Source organism: Trichoderma asperellum, chromosome 4 (genome assembly GCF_020647865.1).
Source record: "Trichoderma asperellum chromosome 4, complete sequence".
NCBI lineage: Eukaryota > Fungi > Ascomycota > Sordariomycetes > Hypocreales > Hypocreaceae > Trichoderma > Trichoderma asperellum.
In genome coordinates this window covers 1,176,209-1,193,145 of record NC_089418.1, presented here as the reverse complement: position 1 = coordinate 1,193,145, position 16,937 = coordinate 1,176,209, and the positions used below count along the sequence as shown (strand labels likewise).

The 16,937-nt window shown below is 47.0% G+C and overlaps 6 protein-coding genes and 1 non-coding gene across 7 annotated transcripts; 5 read left to right on the top strand and 2 right to left on the bottom strand.

Annotated features, from left to right (window-relative positions):
* Positions 1–600: 600 nt before the first annotated feature.
* On the bottom strand, positions 601–1,230 carry TrAFT101_006790 (uncharacterized protein; the record flags this gene model as incomplete). The annotated part of the gene is made up of 2 exons (XM_024908524.2): positions 601–935; positions 996–1,230. 2 exons carry the CDS (start codon positions 1,228–1,230, stop codon positions 601–603), a joined length of 570 nt encoding a protein of 189 aa, XP_024758439.1.
* Positions 1,231–1,814: 584 nt separating this feature from the next.
* TrAFT101_006789 (uncharacterized protein) lies at positions 1,815–4,424 on the top strand. Its single transcript, XM_024908523.2, has 3 exons — positions 1,815–2,433; positions 2,502–2,789; positions 2,864–4,424. Exons 1-3 carry the CDS (start codon positions 2,216–2,218, stop codon positions 4,113–4,115), a joined length of 1,758 nt encoding a protein of 585 aa, XP_024758438.1. The 5' UTR covers positions 1,815–2,215; the 3' UTR covers positions 4,116–4,424.
* A 682-nt stretch (positions 4,425–5,106) lies between these two features.
* Positions 5,107–5,194, top strand: TrAFT101_006788. Its single transcript has one exon. It is a non-coding gene; the product is annotated as a tRNA-Tyr (tRNA).
* A 732-nt stretch (positions 5,195–5,926) lies between these two features.
* Positions 5,927–7,638, top strand: TrAFT101_006787 (uncharacterized protein; the record flags this gene model as incomplete). Its single annotated transcript, XM_024903345.2, has 2 exons — positions 5,927–7,509; positions 7,594–7,638. One exon carries the CDS (start codon positions 5,927–5,929, stop codon positions 7,472–7,474), a length of 1,548 nt encoding a protein of 515 aa, XP_024758437.2. The 3' UTR covers positions 7,475–7,509; positions 7,594–7,638.
* Positions 7,639–8,192: 554 nt separating this feature from the next.
* TrAFT101_006786 (uncharacterized protein) lies at positions 8,193–9,388 on the top strand. Its single transcript, XM_024900706.2, has 2 exons — positions 8,193–8,334; positions 8,492–9,388. Exons 1-2 carry the CDS (start codon positions 8,294–8,296, stop codon positions 9,255–9,257), a joined length of 807 nt encoding a protein of 268 aa, XP_024758436.2. The 5' UTR covers positions 8,193–8,293; the 3' UTR covers positions 9,258–9,388.
* Positions 9,389–10,990: 1,602 nt separating this feature from the next.
* TrAFT101_006785 (uncharacterized protein) lies at positions 10,991–12,624 on the bottom strand. Its single transcript, XM_024900642.2, has 4 exons — positions 12,049–12,624; positions 11,672–11,929; positions 11,214–11,561; positions 10,991–11,163 (listed from the first exon to the last, which is right to left on the bottom strand). The coding sequence occupies exons 1-3, from the start codon at positions 12,382–12,384 to the stop codon at positions 11,307–11,309; spliced, it is 849 nt and encodes a 282-aa protein (XP_024758435.1). The 5' UTR covers positions 12,385–12,624; the 3' UTR covers positions 10,991–11,163; positions 11,214–11,306.
* Positions 12,625–14,987: 2,363 nt separating this feature from the next.
* Positions 14,988–16,884, top strand: TrAFT101_006784 (uncharacterized protein). Its single transcript, XM_024902020.2, has 2 exons — positions 14,988–16,524; positions 16,586–16,884. The coding sequence occupies exons 1-2, from the start codon at positions 15,748–15,750 to the stop codon at positions 16,664–16,666; spliced, it is 858 nt and encodes a 285-aa protein (XP_024758434.1). The 5' UTR covers positions 14,988–15,747; the 3' UTR covers positions 16,667–16,884.
* Positions 16,885–16,937: the final 53 nt, after the last annotated feature.

The window sequence follows — 16,937 nt, the reverse complement described above, 5'->3', positions numbered from 1 at the left end:
TTGATGCTGGTCGTCGTCTGATGCGCTGGACGGGGGGCGATTATTTTTTCGGCGCTGCATGTGCGCTGCTGCGGCTTTTTGACGAGCGCTAAGACGCTGGCAGTCCGCTGACATCATGGACTGCGACCACATGATTTGCGTCCTGGGACACCGCCAGTCCGGCGGCAGGGCGTTGTTTTGACAGACAGCCCATGTACATGTACCTGTCTACCATGTACCGGGTACGAAACATGCATTTATGCTGGGCCGTCGATCTGCCATCATTGATATGAGGTACACGTATATGAGAACATATGCCACTTTTGACCGTCGTTTCTCGACATGCCTGCAACTACACGTCGCAAAAGGGTGAGTATCACAACATATATAATTCTATTAAAAATTATCTCTGTCCCAACCTATCATCGGTACCTGCATGGAAAGCTAGTCCTTGTTTAATCAATTAGGAATGATCCTGTCCATACATGTCATACATGCATCTTCAGATCGAACTGGGCTATCACAAGATTCTGGTTTCAAGTTCCCACCACGCTTCCGATCTAAATCGAAAAGAGCATCTGGTAGATGGTAAAAGATCAATCTCGCTTATACGTATAACTCTTAAATCATTGCCACTGCTGCGCCGGCAACAAGCATTGCGGCGGTGACCAATGGCTTCGCAGCAGCCGCAGCCGCAGTGCTCAGCGAAGTCGTGGTGCCTGTAGTCGACGCAGGTCGACCAGATGCCACGGTATTTGAGGTTACAGCTGCTGTAGTTGTGGGCTTTGCGGATGACTGAGCAGACGATGTCGTCTCTGCTGCTTCCGTGGTTTGAGTCGCTTGCGTAGTCTTTGGAGTTGTGGCAGCGGTCGTAGATGCAGAATTGGCTGTGGCCGCTGCAGTCGCGGAAGAAGAGGCAGCGGAGCAAAACTGGATAGCAGCGGGGAGGACCTTGTCTATATTATGCGTGTCAGTTTGTTTATACTTCCATTGGCGTGGAAAAAATTGAATCTTACCGACGGCAACATCCTTGCCACAGTCTTTGAGCACACACGTCAGCCCCTGGTTGTAGATAGCCTCGTAGTTGCTCTGAACACAGAAGCAGACTGCGTCAGTTACGGAGCAGTCGGTTGCCTTCTTAGTCGCATCTTCAAGGCAGTCAATGGAACACTGAGGAAAGTAGTCTGATAGACTCTGTGCGGCCACAGTCACAGCCATAGAGGCCGCAAAGAGGAGTGTGTTAGTCTTCATGACGGTGAGTTGAAGAGCAAGTTGCCAAGGCGAAGAGCTTTTAGTAGGTGACCAAATGAAGTGCCCAAAAGAAAACGAAAGGAAACAAAAGATGGCTTGATGCCTAGAAGGGGATTTTAAATGATTCAACCCAACAGACCGAACAGGGGGATACGCAACATATGTACATGTAGCCCAAAGAATTTTCTAAATCGCGCGTCAAGGCGCCCAGGCCATGGGACTTTTGCCATCGATATCCAGCCTCTTGTCTAGAACTTTTCCAATTATGCCAATTAACCTTACCCGTTTGACAAGTGCTAAAGAGCAACAAGCGTCTTTCCAGCCGAAATCGCTCGGGTGCTTATTACTCTAATTTCACATGCGGCTTGGTTCAATACTGCATATTGGCCGAGCCATGCCTTGGCAGTCACCGGCCGCAAGCTAAAATGGTTAAGTGCTGGAAAAGTGTTGGCGCTATACGAAGCTGAGGCTGGGCGGCGAGCTGTGACTGGCGGGCTTGGTGATGTTGGTGGATATGATCTGATAAAAAAATTTATCTGATGATCAGATAAGATCAAGTTATTGGATGCCATCCCGGTCCTACACCCGCGGAGGATGCGCGAGGAGAGGGGCTGCGGCCTTGATCCCTGGCATTCCTACGCAGCACGGCATTCTTTCTGTTCATGTCAACGCTTGTATGCCGCTTTTTCGTAACCCGATCGCTTTCCGAGAGGCATTTTCTTGGGAAACCCTGCCGCTTTAGATCGCCTTGGCCACACGCATTACTGTTTGTTTCTGTTAGCTCTACCACTCTGCCACGCTTGCCAAGACGTGCCGCCACGCACAAAAAAATATGTAAAGATATAAAAACCCGTCGGAGCCGGATTCTCAGCCCGAAAATGCCCTAGCTCGCCATCTGCCGCCCCCTTCTCCTCGGCTCTGCTTGTGAGCTTTACTTCGCTATAAGCGTTGGTCGAACGTGACAAAGCTCTTCTCTTTACTCATAATGGGTTTGTTTTCAAAGGCTGCCCCTGAGGGGGAAATAGCCACGGCCGTATCAGACATTGCCGATGAAAAAGGCAGAACGCACAAGGATCCTGCTGAAATTTCAGAGGAGCCTGACTTGAGCAGTGGCGGGGATGAACATGTTCAAGATGGTGTTCAAAAGATTGAAGCGGCGGCACAGGTCTGGTCGACGCGGAGCATGGTTGGCGCCTACGCTATGTGAGACAATATCACAAAATCAATCAATCAAACGTGATACTGTGCTAATGTTGGTACGATTATTACAGTATTTGGCTCATCTACTTCATCACATCAATCGAGGAGGTTGTCACCGGTGCTCTGACTCCTTTCGTCACTAGTTCTTTTCAGCGGCATTCATTGACAGCAGCAACTGGTATTATGGCTAGTCTTTTCGGCGGACTTACCAAACTCCCGTTGGCTAAGATTCTTGATACTTGGGGTAGGCCTCAGGGGTTGCTCCTCATGTTGTTTATCTGGGTTATCGGGTTTATCATGATGGCTGCCTGTAACAACGTTGAGACCTATGCTGCAGCCCAGGTGTTTTCGTCTATTGGGTACGTCGAGTCTTTTTCTTTCATTGTACTGCTGAGCTTTCTGAGTTGACTAACAATGTTTGCACCCTCTTTAGAGCCCAAGGCGTCAGCTACTGCATTACCATCTTCATCGCCGATACCACCTCCCTTATAAACCGACCTCTGATGCTTGCTTTTGCAACATCTCCCTATATCGCCACCACTTTCGCTGGTGGTCCAATCGCAGACAGTGTCATTGCCCATATTGGTTGGCGATGGGGCTTTGGAATCTGGTCCATTGTGACTCCGGTTGTTGTCGGTCCTCTGGGTGCACTGTTCATCTGGAACCACATCAAAGCTCGCAAGCAAGGGTTGATTGAATCAAAATCTGGCACACTCACTCTTTCCGCTGTCAAGAAATACTGCATCGATGTGGATATAATCGGTATTCTCATCCTTGCTACTGGAATGGCTCTATTTTTGCTTTCTTTTTCCATCTACTCGTACCAAGAGGAACAGTGGCGTGCGCCAATCATCATCGCTTTCATTATCGTCGGCGGCATTCTCATCATTACCTTTGTGTTATATGAGGCATATCTGGCGCCTGTCAAATTCATCCCAGTAAATTTGCTGATGGATCGAACGGTGTTCTTCGCGGGTATGATGTTCTTCTTTGTGTTTGCCAACTCATCAATCTGGGGTAGTTATTTCAGCTCTATGCTACTTGTTGTCTGGAACACCGGTATTACCAAAGCCACTTACATCGGTAACATTTACCGCGTCGGTTCTTGCTTCGCGGCCCTCGTCCTAGCCTACTTTACTCGCCTCACTGGAAGGTTCAAGTGGACCGCGACTCTGTATGCGCTCCCTCTGACGCTGCTTGGTGTTGGGCTCATGATACAGTTCCGACAGCCTGATCAGAATATCGGCTATATTGTTATGACTCAAATCTTTGTCGCTTTTGCTGGTGGCCCTATGGTAGTCGCTGGAGAGATGGCTATGATGGCCCCTTCGGATCATCAGCATGTCGCCGTTATTATGGCTATCCTTGACCTCTTTTCTAGTATTGGTAGCGCCATTGGATCAACGATTGCCGCCGCCATCTGGACTGGCACATTTAAGAAGAACTTGATTAAGAATCTTCCAGCTGATGCTCCCGTGGACGCAATCTATGGCGATATCTATACCCAGCTTGGATACCCCGTTGGTACGCAAATCCGGCATGGTATTGCCATTGCATATGGAGAGTCTCAGCGCCTCATGCTGATTACCAGTGTGTGCTTCATCGTGCTTGGCTGGGGATGTACCTGGATGTGGCGCGACATTAAGCTTCGTGGTCTCAAGCAAACCCGTGGTAATGTCATTTGATCTGAGCAGAATCAAATACAACTACCGCCCATCTTTGTTTACTTAGAAGCATTCTGTTCATGTTGCTGTATTTGGGTAGATGGCAAAGATAATAGCTGAGCATGGGGTAGCTCTAAAAGTTCGGAAGTTTCTAAGTGTGATGGAGCTGGGATATACTATATTAATTGAGGGGGAAGGAAGTGTAAAAATACAACAAGTAGTGATATTTGATAAGATTTGAAGCCTTTCAAAGCAATATTATGGTCATTTACATCGTCCCTATTATTTGTATTATTTGGCATTAGAGAGGGTAATTGAAAGAGATATTGGGCTAACACAATTGAATAGCCCATTTAACTTCCAAAACATAACAATGGAAGCATCCAATCTGTTTTCATCCAAGGAAGAAGTTGTTATTCCTCTCAAATGCAAGCAAGCAAGGCTTACAAGGCCTGGTCGTCAATATTAGTCTGATGAAACATTCGAGGACCCGTACAAAAACCTGATTCAAACAGTGCTCCTATTTATAAGTCGGCATTCGAAGGCTCATAAAAAAAGACCTTCAATAGACGAGGCACAATAAAGCCTGACTCATATAAGTATGGAATTAAAGAAATATGGGTCTCAAGGTTGATCTTGTTTAGCGCCACAGAGACTTTGTTCAATTAATTGGAACTCTTTGTAGTTTCGACGGTTTGATCATCTAGACTGTACACATCTATATATGGGCAGTTTAGCCTATAAGTTGTTTTTGTGTTGGATAGTGGACGAATTAGTTCCTCTAACTCAGAATGAAAGGAAGTGGGGGGAAAATGACGGCCAAAGTAGGCCAAGCAATGGTCGCTGAACCTGCGTGTTCAAAATTCGAGATAGATAACGAAAGTATGTCATCGCGGGTTATCTCAGTTGAATAAAATACATACATATCGACCAGTAATGCGAAAGTATCGGGAACTTTCTTGCTGCTAGAGTTCATAAGCACAACTTAAGAAATTCTTTGCAACTCTTCTTCCTCTGGGTGGTCTAGTTGGTTCATGGCGTTCGGCTGTAATGGATAACATCTCACCGAAAAGTCGGCGGTTCGATTCCGTCCCCGGAGAGTAATTCTCTTCGGAGAAGGGTTACATTTTTGTCAATTTCTTTTTGGATTATTTTCTTGTCTCTTTTTTGTGAAACTCTTCCATTTTTCCGCAGTCTATTAACTATTTACGGACGACGCACATCTCAGAGTCTTCGTGATCCATCTCTCTGTCTTTGTACATTTTTACGCTTTTGATGTGGCTCGTCACGATTCGCGCTTACAACCGAATTGGCTCTAGCAGAGTCCGAGTTTACAACTTTACAGCCTCTTACACCGCACTTGTCGCTGTTATATATCACATGTAATTTACACTGTAGCTGGCATACCTTCCGAAACGAAACAACTGCCCATATCTTTTTGATTATTCTAAGTCTTTAAAATACGTAAACTCGTTTAAGCAGGAAATAGCTTTGCAAATTAGTCGGGCGATGGGCCGAGCTAACTGCTACGCATTGTCGTATATGCATAGATATAGCCTTCTGCGATGCAACCATAGTGTCTCAATTAGCCTAAACCAAGTTACTAAACAAGTTAACTATAATCCTCGAGTAAAAAAATAAAAAATAAAAAAGGATTTACGCAGTCGCCGAATTATAGCCCTCCATTTTAGCGGCAATTGGCCACCGGGTTGTTGCCGGACTCTCCGGAAACTCGTGTATAAACGCACATGTAGAAGCAATTATTTGATTGTGGGGCCAACCTCTGTTGCTCTCGTTCTTCGAATGCTGTGTGCATCATACCACTGCCGATAATGAACAAGTTCTATCCTCGCGCTGGCGAGAATAAGCTTTCTATCTCTCATCCAGAGATCGCGGCAGTTAGGCCCAAGTTTTTTGCCGCAGCGTTGTTGAACTTTGTGTTGTATATTCTGTTGTTCTTCTGTCTCTTCTGCTATTTATATGGATCTCTCTTTCAACAAATTCCTCGAACACACAACGTTCACATCTTATGGATCGATTATGACGGCGGAATCATCGGCGATGCTGTGCGAACAGCCTACAGCTCTTTGCAGTCTAACCAATTTCCTGCTTTAATCGAGAAAGCAGTTTCACAATTCCCAACTCCAGGCGACCTGAGAGAAGCTATTTGCAGATCGCACTATTGGGCCGCGCTATATACATCTCCTGTCGCTTCTGTCAATTTAGCTCAAGCCATTGCTGGATCTAATACCTCTGTATACAACACGTCAGACGTGCTCACATTTATCTGGAATGAAGCCAAGTATCCTACTTCCATGGATGGTATCATCTCAACGAACCTTCACACACTATCTGATGCTGCACGCATTTCCTACATCGCTCTCAACGGCACCTCTGCGTTCCTCACAATTCCGCCCAACAACTCTGCTGCTATATCTGTCTTCACCAATCCCTGGACTCTGACGGCAATCAACATCAAGCCCACAATTCAAGGCACCCGTGCGGTTTACAACACTATATCCTTTGTGTTGGTTCTCATTGAAGACTTCTTCTTCCTCGCTACATTAAATGGACTGTATGTCCAGTTCAAAATCTTCTTGAAAATATCACCTGGACGAATCATAATTGTTCGCGATTTTATTTCTCTTACATTCACCATGGTTAGCGCTTTGGTGAATTCTGCTGCAATCTGGGCGTTCAAGGCGAACTGGAATGTAACAGGAGGTCAATGGGCTCTGACCTGGCTGACTTTATGGCTGTACGCCCACGCCAACTTTCTCATATTCGACACTTTCACCATCTGGATACCTCTGCAGTTCGTCTCGATGGCCCTCGTCACATGGATTGTGGTGAATATCACCTCAATCGTATTTCCGTTCAGTGTGATGTCGCCTTTCTATCGCTGGGGATACGCCCTGCCTACACACGCAGCCTATGAAATCCTAACAGACATCTGGTCAGGCGGCTGCAATCCGCATCTGTCTTACGCACTCCCGGTCTTGTTCGCTTATGAAGTGGTTGGACTCATCTTGACTAGTATAGGCGCATACAAACGTTGTCATAATGCTGTGATAGTGGATGAGACTACTAAAGAGGCGATGCGGTTACAAGTAGAGGCAGCGCTCAAGGCAGAGCGCAGGCGCAGCAGTCTAGCGGGACAAGAAAGTCACGAAAAGCGCGCTCGAAGAACTCATACAGGAGAATCATCCCATACAACAGAAGATGCAGGTACTTTGGATCAAAGCAATGACGCCACTGAGGATGAGGAGGACCTTGAAGAGCTTGAAGATGTCGACACTCGAATTGAGAGAATGCGATCGAGAGCGTCCGCACTGTCAAATATTGGCCCAGCATTTCGACTTATCGGCTCAGATGATTAGTAGCAGTTTGTATTTAGGTTTTTCTAATATTTGAGGTAATTATACTCATATATAATTGGATATGAGCCATTCTATCCATATTAATGCCCATCCTTTTGATAACGGGCTTTGCATCTCAGCAGCTGTCTGTTCCGTATTTATCCCTTATGGACAAGAATAGGCTGTTACATACGCCCTACAAGCATCTAAATTGTTATTTCGGTACCTTTTGCTACAAGTATAGCAACCTTATTTCCACAGAAATTCTCAAATTCACAAAGTCGAGACGACGAGGTGGGCAGCGATGCAGGCCATCTCGACAGCAACAGCAACACGTGTTAATCTAGGTCCACTAACAACCACCTTCAGTCCGCCAGGCGACTGTACATCGCTACGATTTATTACAGAAGATGTTGTGTTCATGGGAGCAGCCATTGGCTACGGCTGCCACGGGGTTCAATGGTCAAGTGTGCCGTGCACCACCGGTATGGCGGCGTACCTACTAATGGCGCATTTACATGTCCCGTTGCCCGAACAGCTACAGATGGAATATATAGTGGTATGGTAACGACAGATTGGTTATGCTCATCTTGCAACGTTGAGATTAGTAGCAGTTATCGCGATTTTTCTCTTACCCAGTCATGCTACCCTCCAAAGTTCGCTTCCTCTTTTAAGCCAACGAGCTATGACACTGGAAAGTGGCCTTCACACCCCCCGATATACTCTCCTGGGCTTGCTTGCCCTTCTGGATATTTGCCTACGTGTACCGTAGAGCGCATCAAAGGGTCTACGAACTCGGCGGCGGCGGCGGCGACAAATGCCAACAACGTTATTTGGAGCATGTTGCATGAAGGCGAAATTGCAATAGGGTGCTGTCCATCGTACGAAATTCCTGTTCCTCTCCTCTTCCTCAACATCTCTATACCTATACTCAGTTGATTCAATCATATTCAACCGCGGCTGCTTTACTCTCTTAACCCGTTTGTCCCTTTCTGAATCAGTTAACGTGAAAGACATAGCTGACCAGCTCTTCGTTAGTAATTATGCCTGCGATCCGAACTCTCCACATCTCTGCATCTCGACACCACCCCCCGGCGATATTATTGCAGTAACAGACGGAATATCATGTTCTAGTGGCACAGCGGCATCTGCGAGTCCCACTGCCTTGAGCGCCGAAGCCATAAGAATACTCTTAGTCAAGTCAAGTGATCCAACTGCGGCGTCCGACGGTACATCAACCAACGACCTGTCGTCAAAGAAATCTTTTGGGAACGGAGCAAAAATCGCAATTGGAATAGTTATTCCTGTGGTTGCGCTCCTCATAGGCGCAGCGGCCTTATATTTCCTAAGACGCAGGAAGCGACTACAAAAACAGACGTCAGATCAAGAAGTTTTATCCGAAGGAGACAGGTCAGATCTAGGTCTGAAAGCGGAATTGCCAGGCAGTATCGCTGCCGCCATATCTGGATCAAAGGGTGTCGTCTATCAAAAGCCTGAGCTCGATAATACTGTTATCGCGATTTTACCTGAACTAGCTACCGACCCCCCTCGCGACGAGATACAGGAGTTACATGGTAATACCCTTACAGTAAAGCCAACTGATGCCATAGCACCAGCTTCCAAGCCCCATGACTTAATTGGCCACAGTGTGGTTAGGGAAGATGAACAAAACCCAGTTGGCACTTTGTCTGGCACGAATCTCGGCAATCCCTCAGAATTAGGGCTGTGGAACTGGAGCAATTTCGACACACAGATTGGATCTAATGAATCATATGAGCATCGAGCGACCAATGGGCATCAATAAGAACTGTTATTATATGCCTCTCGAGGCATTTTAGTTATAATCGCGTCAAAGAGCAATCTCATAGTTTGGCGCAGAATAGTGAACGGGTAATTTCGTCCAAGGGCATCGGTGAACATATGCCTGAGTGGCGTGTACAAAGGGTTATATGAGATCAATAATAGTATTTTTAGCTATAAAAATCCTTTAGACTATCTTGTTTAGTTTTTATGCATGTGTTACATCGTTGTTCTCGTATAAAATCTCCGCTTTCCAGTAACTTCGACACCCCCATCCGTACTGCCCCCACGTAGCGATCAGACCGCACCAAGATCTAATCGAGTTTCTCGAGAGCTAGAACCCTTTCATCATTCTAGAACTCGTATTAATTTCCATTTTCGGTTCAATCTTTGTCATTCAAGCCATCTGTCCTATTGGTGTGATCCAACCCACCGACGACATACCAAGAGTGTTTTCGTTTGAGCAGACCCCAATCATCTATTTGAGATTAAACATATATAGTTAAATTGGCATTATCTCATACGTAATTAATATTAGCTACAGCTACTGTCACTTCATTTGTATCTTCACATTGATCAAACAAGTGGGTGCACCTTGTATATCTAAATGTCTCACTCTTTTATACAACGCATCATTTATACCTAGTTAAAAGACAATTTGAAAAATTCTGGAAAACAGCTTTATTTCACCTATTGCCAGTTTTTTTCCACTGCATTAGAGAAGTTTAAAGACACAACTACTTAAATTATAACATGGAAGTAATCGGCCTATGTCTGAAGCAGCATTGCGGTAGAAGCATACCTACTTCAGATTTGAAGCTAAATCCAGATTTGCGAGGTCATGGGAGTTAGTAATTGTTCATAAACCCCCTTATTCTTTTTTGGAAGAATGTTCAAGCCTGTACTTCTTCATTTCGATGACTAGTAACTGAGACTACACAGGTTAAGCACTTCTCAAGAACCGTTTATACCCCCAAGGCGAAGCTCGTGACATAACACACATCATTATATCTAATTGTTCAAAGCACACGTTTATCGGTATAGTATTACCCTGCAATAAAAGTCTTCATAAAATATTTCATGCCAAACATGAGATAGGCTTTCATACACACCAGGCATTCCTTTGTTGATTCCTGCATACAAGTAAGCTGTTTGGCCACGAATATTAGAACTGTACTCAAGAGTTATTGATGGAGCTATTTTGACAACCAGGCGACAGAGTGCTTTAATTGAGTGAATTATTAAAGAAATCATCAACTCCATAGAGAAGAAATGATGAGTGATGCGTGCGAGTAAGACGTCGCCCGAATGAGACGTATTCTTAGGTAAGCTGTGTTTAATCGGAACTTCTCCGTCCTTTGCCCAGATATGGGTCTTAGAAGCAGAATTAAAGCCCATCGACCCGTCGCAAGGCACTACTCCTTGTTGTCCCAGGCTAACGGCCAAGGGGCTCGGTTTATTTCAGATAGTTAGTGGGGAGATCCGGTAGTTTCTGTTTCTTCTATATTCCTCCCTTTACACTAATTATATTGCAGCGGAGTAATGTACCTTGCAATGGCCTTTTTCGTCCACCCCTGAGAAAGTGCCCAAAATGCATCCAGCTTTGCCAAGGATGTGTGTATGATTGGTGACTGCCACACCAGGGGCTCTGATCTCCCAGCAGTTAACTGACTGGGGTTAGTCTACATGTAGGAACCTACACTTCCGCCGAATTGACGCCGGCACTGAGCTCATGAGGCCACACCTTTTGGCATATATCACTGACTTAATTAATTTAATTAGATGAATGCTGGTAATACGTTACACTGAATTGGTGTTAAGATGCTACGATGACTATTGTGTATTCGTGCTAAACTGGTTGATGAAGTATACGCTTGTTTTCGTTGATAGCTCTCTGTGTAGGCGGCTAACTGGCTTCGGTGTCAGCTGCATATCAATAACAGCCATTTGGGAGATATACTAATGGACTAGGCGAGCAGCTAAATGATCTATCGTTTTGGCCAACTCAAGACCATCTCAAAATCACAAAGCATCTATTTAGACCAAACGCCATTTAGACTTCAGTCTTCGCAATTGTTTCTGTTGCTTCCTCCTTCCACTCTGGTCGCCAGCGCGTAAGCGGTGGTCGCTCTTTGATAATGTCTCCAGTGCTCCACAGCATGCGCTTCTTGTCCGTCGCCTCGGTAGTTTCGTTATCTGGGCAGATGACATAAAATTTGTCTTGTTCCATCTTCTTATACAAGAAGTCGGCGACTTGCTCCGGTGCCCATGCACCCGCCGGCTTTTCTTTGATCTGGCCGCCCCCAGTCTGCAAAGAGAAGTAAAAAGTAAGCTTCATATACGGTGATATAGAATAGTAGTATATGTATCGGCTTGCTAGAGATGAAAAGGGAAGTTAGTTCGGGTAGAATTACTCACCATGCCTGTGAATGTCCAGCCTGGGACAAGAAGGTGTACACTCGTTTTGGTCTCTCGCAGGTCCCAGCTGAGATGCTCCGCAAGAGTCTTTACAGCAGATTTAGACGCATTGTATGCAGCATTTCCTGGAGGGTTGGTGATGCCCTGTTTGCTGCCCGTGATGACAATGGAGGTGGGCCGACTTTTGGCAGCCTCTTGAACTACCGGGAGGAAGGTGTTGATACCATGAATTACGCCAAATAGGTTCGTCTCGAGGACCTATGTAGTGTGCAGGCACACGCCATTGTCAGTGGTGGAAATATTAGCGCTGAGAGCACCACTCCGATGCTTTATGCTCATATAGAACCCCCAAGTATGTAGTAGTTGCGGGCACTTACAGTTCTAAAGTAATCGCTATCTCCCCATGTTCCTTTGGCGCCCATGCCCGCGTTCAAAACAAGAAGCTCGATTGAGCCAAACGTCTTGGCGGCTTCGTCGCGGAGTGATGCCCATCCTTCAAGCTTGCTCACATCAAGAACCGAGGTGGCTACATCTGATGATGATGAGCCAACTTCAGCCTTGGCCTTTTCCAAAGCCTCGGCGTTGCGATCTACAAGCAGCAGCTTCATGCCCTTGCTGCGGCAGAGCTTAGCAATGGCAAGGCCAACGCCGGAAGCGCCGCCGGTAATCAGCGCGGTTGACCCCGGAGCGAAGACGGCAGCTGCGGCGGACATTTTACGTTGCTAAGAATGGGTCGGAAAGGCTGAAGATAGCAAAGGTGTAATAGTTGTTAGACCAGGATAGTTGGTGCAAGGGCCGACGATGAAATCCCTTGGACTATTATACCATACTAGAATTGCAGCGGTTTGAAAGTTGAGGAAATTGTGACTCGATTATAACCATAAGAATTCTGACATCTACGAGGCACCAAGTAGCCATATACAAAATCCGACGCCCGCAGCAAAGCAAAACTAATTAACGTATGACTTCATTCCGCGAATAATGGCTGCGTTTAAGGTGAGATCAAGCAGAAAACGCGGGGTTCATGGAGAACAAACGCCGATACGTCTTCGGCGATAAGACGCCGCTTAGAACTTTAGAACCCTAACTACGACAACTCAAGAGCATATTAAAACAGCTCGAGGAGCCTTCTTTCAAGCTTTAAAGTAAACAGCATCCAGCCTCGATGAGGATCGAAGCCACAGCTGAATGATCTGCATTCTGCGAATAACTAAACATCACCTAAAGGATCCCAACTCGATTCACCATGTGGTAAGCACCAATGTTGCTCCAGGGGCCAGGGACCCAAGCTGCGATCCGACTTATGCGATGAGCTGCTTAAAAAAGAAAAAGGTACAGGCGCTCATAAGCTGCCAAGCGGCTGGGAACCTCTGTAAAGAGCGAGACTCTCCCGAGGGCTTTGCCTTCGGCGCTATGCACTGAGACCTCTGATAACAAGCATCTGTCTAAGCTGACTAACCGCCGCTGCCTGCAAGCAATATCCCATTACAGAGGCCAAAAGCGGAGACCTGATACTGCACTAGTAGCAATACGCCGGGTCCATACAAGTAAGTACAACGTCGGGTTCCCGCATGTGTCCAATACGCAGGGAGATCCAGATGAGGCAGTGCGGAAGGTCAGTAAATGTACAAAAGAGCGTACAGTCAGCTCACCTAGGTAGGCGATATGCGAGGCTTGTTCTGGTATGTAGCTTCTTCGATGGGCCGCCGATTCAAAGACGCCACAATCCGGGATTTGCAGCGCTTGGTTCTTTCTAGCCGTTCTCCTTTTCAACTTAGCGCATGATGGCAATCTGCAGGTCCCAGGCAGCTTAAGTACATACGTGTAGTTCACGAGTAGAATCTGGTACGTTATGGACAGTTGTGATGGTCTTTTGCATTCACGGTTGGTTTTCTCCCGGGATTGGGGCTAGATTCGGGGATGTTTTAACCGAGAGCGAGGGCTCAAAGTGCCGAGCAAGTCTGGAGAAGGGGCAATATCCTCAAATAAGCAAGGTAATTGCAATCCAAATATCCGGGGGTATACAAATTCCAGCAAAGCAGTACTGTACAATAGAAATCTGGATGGAGCCTGGTCTAGCGGCAGTCCTAGAGACGTAATCTCTCTAGCATCAATCAAGCATCGCGATCCTTCCTTTGAAGGCTGGGAATATCAATACTATCACATATGCCGCCTAGCCTTGACGGCCATACGTCGGAGACAACGATGGCTAAGGCTGAAGTGCCGGCTATTATCTCCAGCTTTGCGGCTATGTGAGCCATTTCCGATCATGGAAGTTACCTGTGTGGTTCGCATCCAGACTGGTGCATAGCGTGCTCATCTGGTCAGTTCCTCATGCAGTCTGAAGTACATACCTGTATGCAGCAATATGACTCGTGCCGAGCTAACCAGGAAACTCTCACATAACAGTATCTCCGTAATATCAGAACAGCAGGAGAATTTTCCACTCTCTTGCTGGATATTGCTAGATACTCCTCCACTAACCTTAATGCGGGAGGCGCCCGACCCATGGCTCCGGCGGCAATGGAGTGGCGCCGCGTGTGAGTGGCGTGAGATGAAAAGATGGTGTGGAGTCCCACAGTCCTACTTGTCAACTAGCAGTGTTCTGCAGCATTATCTCGCTGTCACGCTGATGAGGAAACCCCGGATTTTCAACTAGCTGGAGGAGCGTGACATTTCCACGATGACTGCCCAGCACTCACGAGAGAGATGTGAAGAAGGAGATGATGACTGTGACCGACCATCATCTGGCTCGGACATTTGCAGCAGTCGGCGGTGCATTGTGATATGTTCCCTTCATCACAAGCTCAATGCGCGATCGAATCATGTTAATGCCGCCTCAAACGCCGGTCTCTTGGCCCCCTAGCAGTCGTTCGCGCGTGGTATACATGTCGTAGCTTCTGTACCCCAGACGACCCCCCCGGTCAACAAGGCTATAGTCAGGCACCAGCCTTTTTTGCACTACCAGTTGTACTATTCCCTTCTTTGAACAGTCGCCCTGTTCAGTAAATTATGGGCAGAAAACGGAAGCCCCTTGTCTAGATGGAGCACAGCGCCAACCGGGCCAAGCTTCCTTTAGGAGGAATCTTGACCTTTGCCGCTGTTTGCCTATCATCTCTACCGAGCCTCCTCAGATGGGATTGGCCAAGAGTTGTGAACGTGAGGAAGATCTCCTCCGTTTCTCGTTGAACTGCTGATAACATCCCGACCTCAACTTCTTATCTCGTGCACATCACCAGGCTCACGACGAAGATCGCTACTCTAACTGCAAGTAAGTTACGGAGCCATCGAGCGGGAGATTGACCCGATCAACTATCCTCAATCTTGAAGCCACAAAACTCTATAGCCCTATATCCTGGTCGCACGAAGAGATTCAACGACGGCCTCATTGAGTTGTAACAAAATTTCATCCCACGTGTTCCATCCAGCCTATCGGCCCTTCCGTCAGAAGACGTATGCAGATTCCTCTTCGAGATAGCATTTCTACTCACCAGCCCTTGGACAATTATCCCTCTATCCCCCAATCGAGTCCCATAGCGCTTCTCCACCAATGAGCCCGCCTCCCGAACATGGGCCCCCTTTCTGGAGCATGGCCACTGCGAAGCTTGTTTTGTGCTGAGGCCAGGCACACTAGGGCTCAGATGGCCCTGGCTCGAGCCCATCTACAAACCCTGTTGCACTCCAATCATCGGCCCGGCCTCTTGTACTGTTATCGCGGGTGACGATGGCGTGTGGATGCTTTCCTTGATGGCTTGTTTGCATAGTTCCTTGGAGGCTTCTCACCTTCCAAAATGGCATTGGGTATGACTTGGGGTCATTCGGCGTAACTTAGATCAGACTGAGCTTTGTCATTCATTCAATATCGATGCATATACTGCTGTATATTTAAAGGACCAGAAGCCTTCTCATCTACCGGGTCTTCTTTTTTGGCATCAGCATCAATATCTCGAGGATATCACAGCTTGTTCTTGGCTCAGGAGCCTAGTATTGTCTCTCCTTTCTCCCAAAAGCTTCAAATTTCTGTACATATTCCCATTTCCCAAGTTGTATATACAGCACCATTTACATACGCAAAAATGTGGTCCCCTAAGATTGCTGCCGCTGTTCTCGCCTTCGTTGGAGCTTCCAACGCTTGGGCTCCTCCCTCATACTCCGGTTACAACCTTATTTGGTCCGACTCCTTCGCCGGAAATGGCGGTACTTCTCCCAACACGGGCAACTGGAACATCATCACTGGTTACTTGGGCGTCAACAACGAGCAGGAGACCTATTCTTCCAGCACCCAGAATGTTCAGCTCAGTGGTGGAAACACTCTTCAGCTTGTCCCCTGGAACAACGGCGGCAGCTGGACCTCTGGTCGTCTTGAGTCTACCTACACTTTCACTCCCGGTGCTGGCAGAGTGACCGCTGTCGAGGCTTCCATTCGCTTCGGTAACAACGCTCAGGGCAACCAGCAGGGCATGTGGCCCGCTTTCTGGATGCTGGGTAACTCGATCCGTACCGGTGGCAGCTGGCCCGCTTGTGGTGAGATCGATATCATGGAGGTGGTCAATGACCTGCCTAGAGGCTACGGAACCATCCACTGCGATGTGTCTCCCGGCGGTATCTGCAACGAGGGTAATGGTATTGGAGGCAACACTGCCATCAACGGCGGCAACAACAACTTCCACACTTGGCGTGTCCAGATCGACCGTACGCCCAGCAGCTGGCAATCCGAGACCATCACCTGGTTCCTCGATGGTGCTCAGTACTTCCAAGTCTCTGGTTCCAGAATTAACAACCAGAATGTGTGGAACAGCCTTGCCCACAGCCCTCTGTTTATCATCCTCAACGTCGCTGTTGGCGGCACTTTCGTATGTATTCCCCTTTTTCTCCGTACAACTTCCACTATACAAGTTACTAACACGAAAACAGCCCGGAAACACCAACGGCAACACCCTGGGTGGCTACGGCAGCATGATGGAGGTTGGCTACGTCGCCCAGTACTCCACCTAAAGAATTCCTATCTTATAGCACAACTTTGAGAGATGCGATATTATAGTATATATGCCTGAGTTTTCTTGGGCTCAGTGACGATGTTGGAATGATAACCGCTCGTTGCCACGCACATACAAGCCCTTTTATGATGTATATAGCTTTTTCTTCATGTATATATTGAAGCTTTCGTTGCGGGGATGAGTCAATACCTATGAATTGATGATACTCATGTTTATACGCACAAATGATCCCTATTTTCCCATCTCTAAGTGAAGTTTGTTGTATTCTC

What these genes read in the sequence shown, in the direction of transcription:
- TrAFT101_006789 (XM_024908523.2), top strand. Translation starts at nt 2,216, where the DNA reads ATGGGTTTGTTTTCAAAGGCTGCCCCTGAGGGGGAAATAGCCACGGCC. An exon ending in ATGGTTGGCGCCTACGCTAT is followed by an intron (nt 2,434 to 2,501) that starts GTGAGACAATAT and finishes CGATTATTACAG; the next exon opens with TATTTGGCTCATCTACTTCA. An exon ending in CAGGTGTTTTCGTCTATTGG is followed by an intron (nt 2,790 to 2,863) that starts GTACGTCGAGTC and finishes CACCCTCTTTAG; the next exon opens with AGCCCAAGGCGTCAGCTACT.
- TrAFT101_006784 (XM_024902020.2), top strand. Translation starts at nt 15,748, where the DNA reads ATGTGGTCCCCTAAGATTGCTGCCGCTGTTCTCGCCTTCGTTGGAGCT. An exon ending in TCGCTGTTGGCGGCACTTTC is followed by an intron (nt 16,525 to 16,585) that starts GTATGTATTCCC and finishes ACACGAAAACAG; the next exon opens with CCCGGAAACACCAACGGCAA.
- TrAFT101_006785 (XM_024900642.2), bottom strand. Translation starts at nt 12,384, where the DNA reads ATGTCCGCCGCAGCTGCCGTCTTCGCTCCGGGGTCAACCGCGCTGATT. An exon ending in ATAGCGATTACTTTAGAACT is followed by an intron (nt 11,930 to 12,048) that starts GTAAGTGCCCGC and finishes CACACTACATAG; the next exon opens with GTCCTCGAGACGAACCTATT. An exon ending in GCTGGACATTCACAGGCATG is followed by an intron (nt 11,562 to 11,671) that starts GTGAGTAATTCT and finishes TTCTCTTTGCAG; the next exon opens with ACTGGGGGCGGCCAGATCAA.
- TrAFT101_006786 (XM_024900706.2), top strand. Translation starts at nt 8,294, where the DNA reads ATGTTGCATGAAGGCGAAATTGCAATAGGGTGCTGTCCATC. An exon ending in GCAATAGGGTGCTGTCCATC is followed by an intron (nt 8,335 to 8,491) that starts GTACGAAATTCC and finishes GCTCTTCGTTAG; the next exon opens with TAATTATGCCTGCGATCCGA.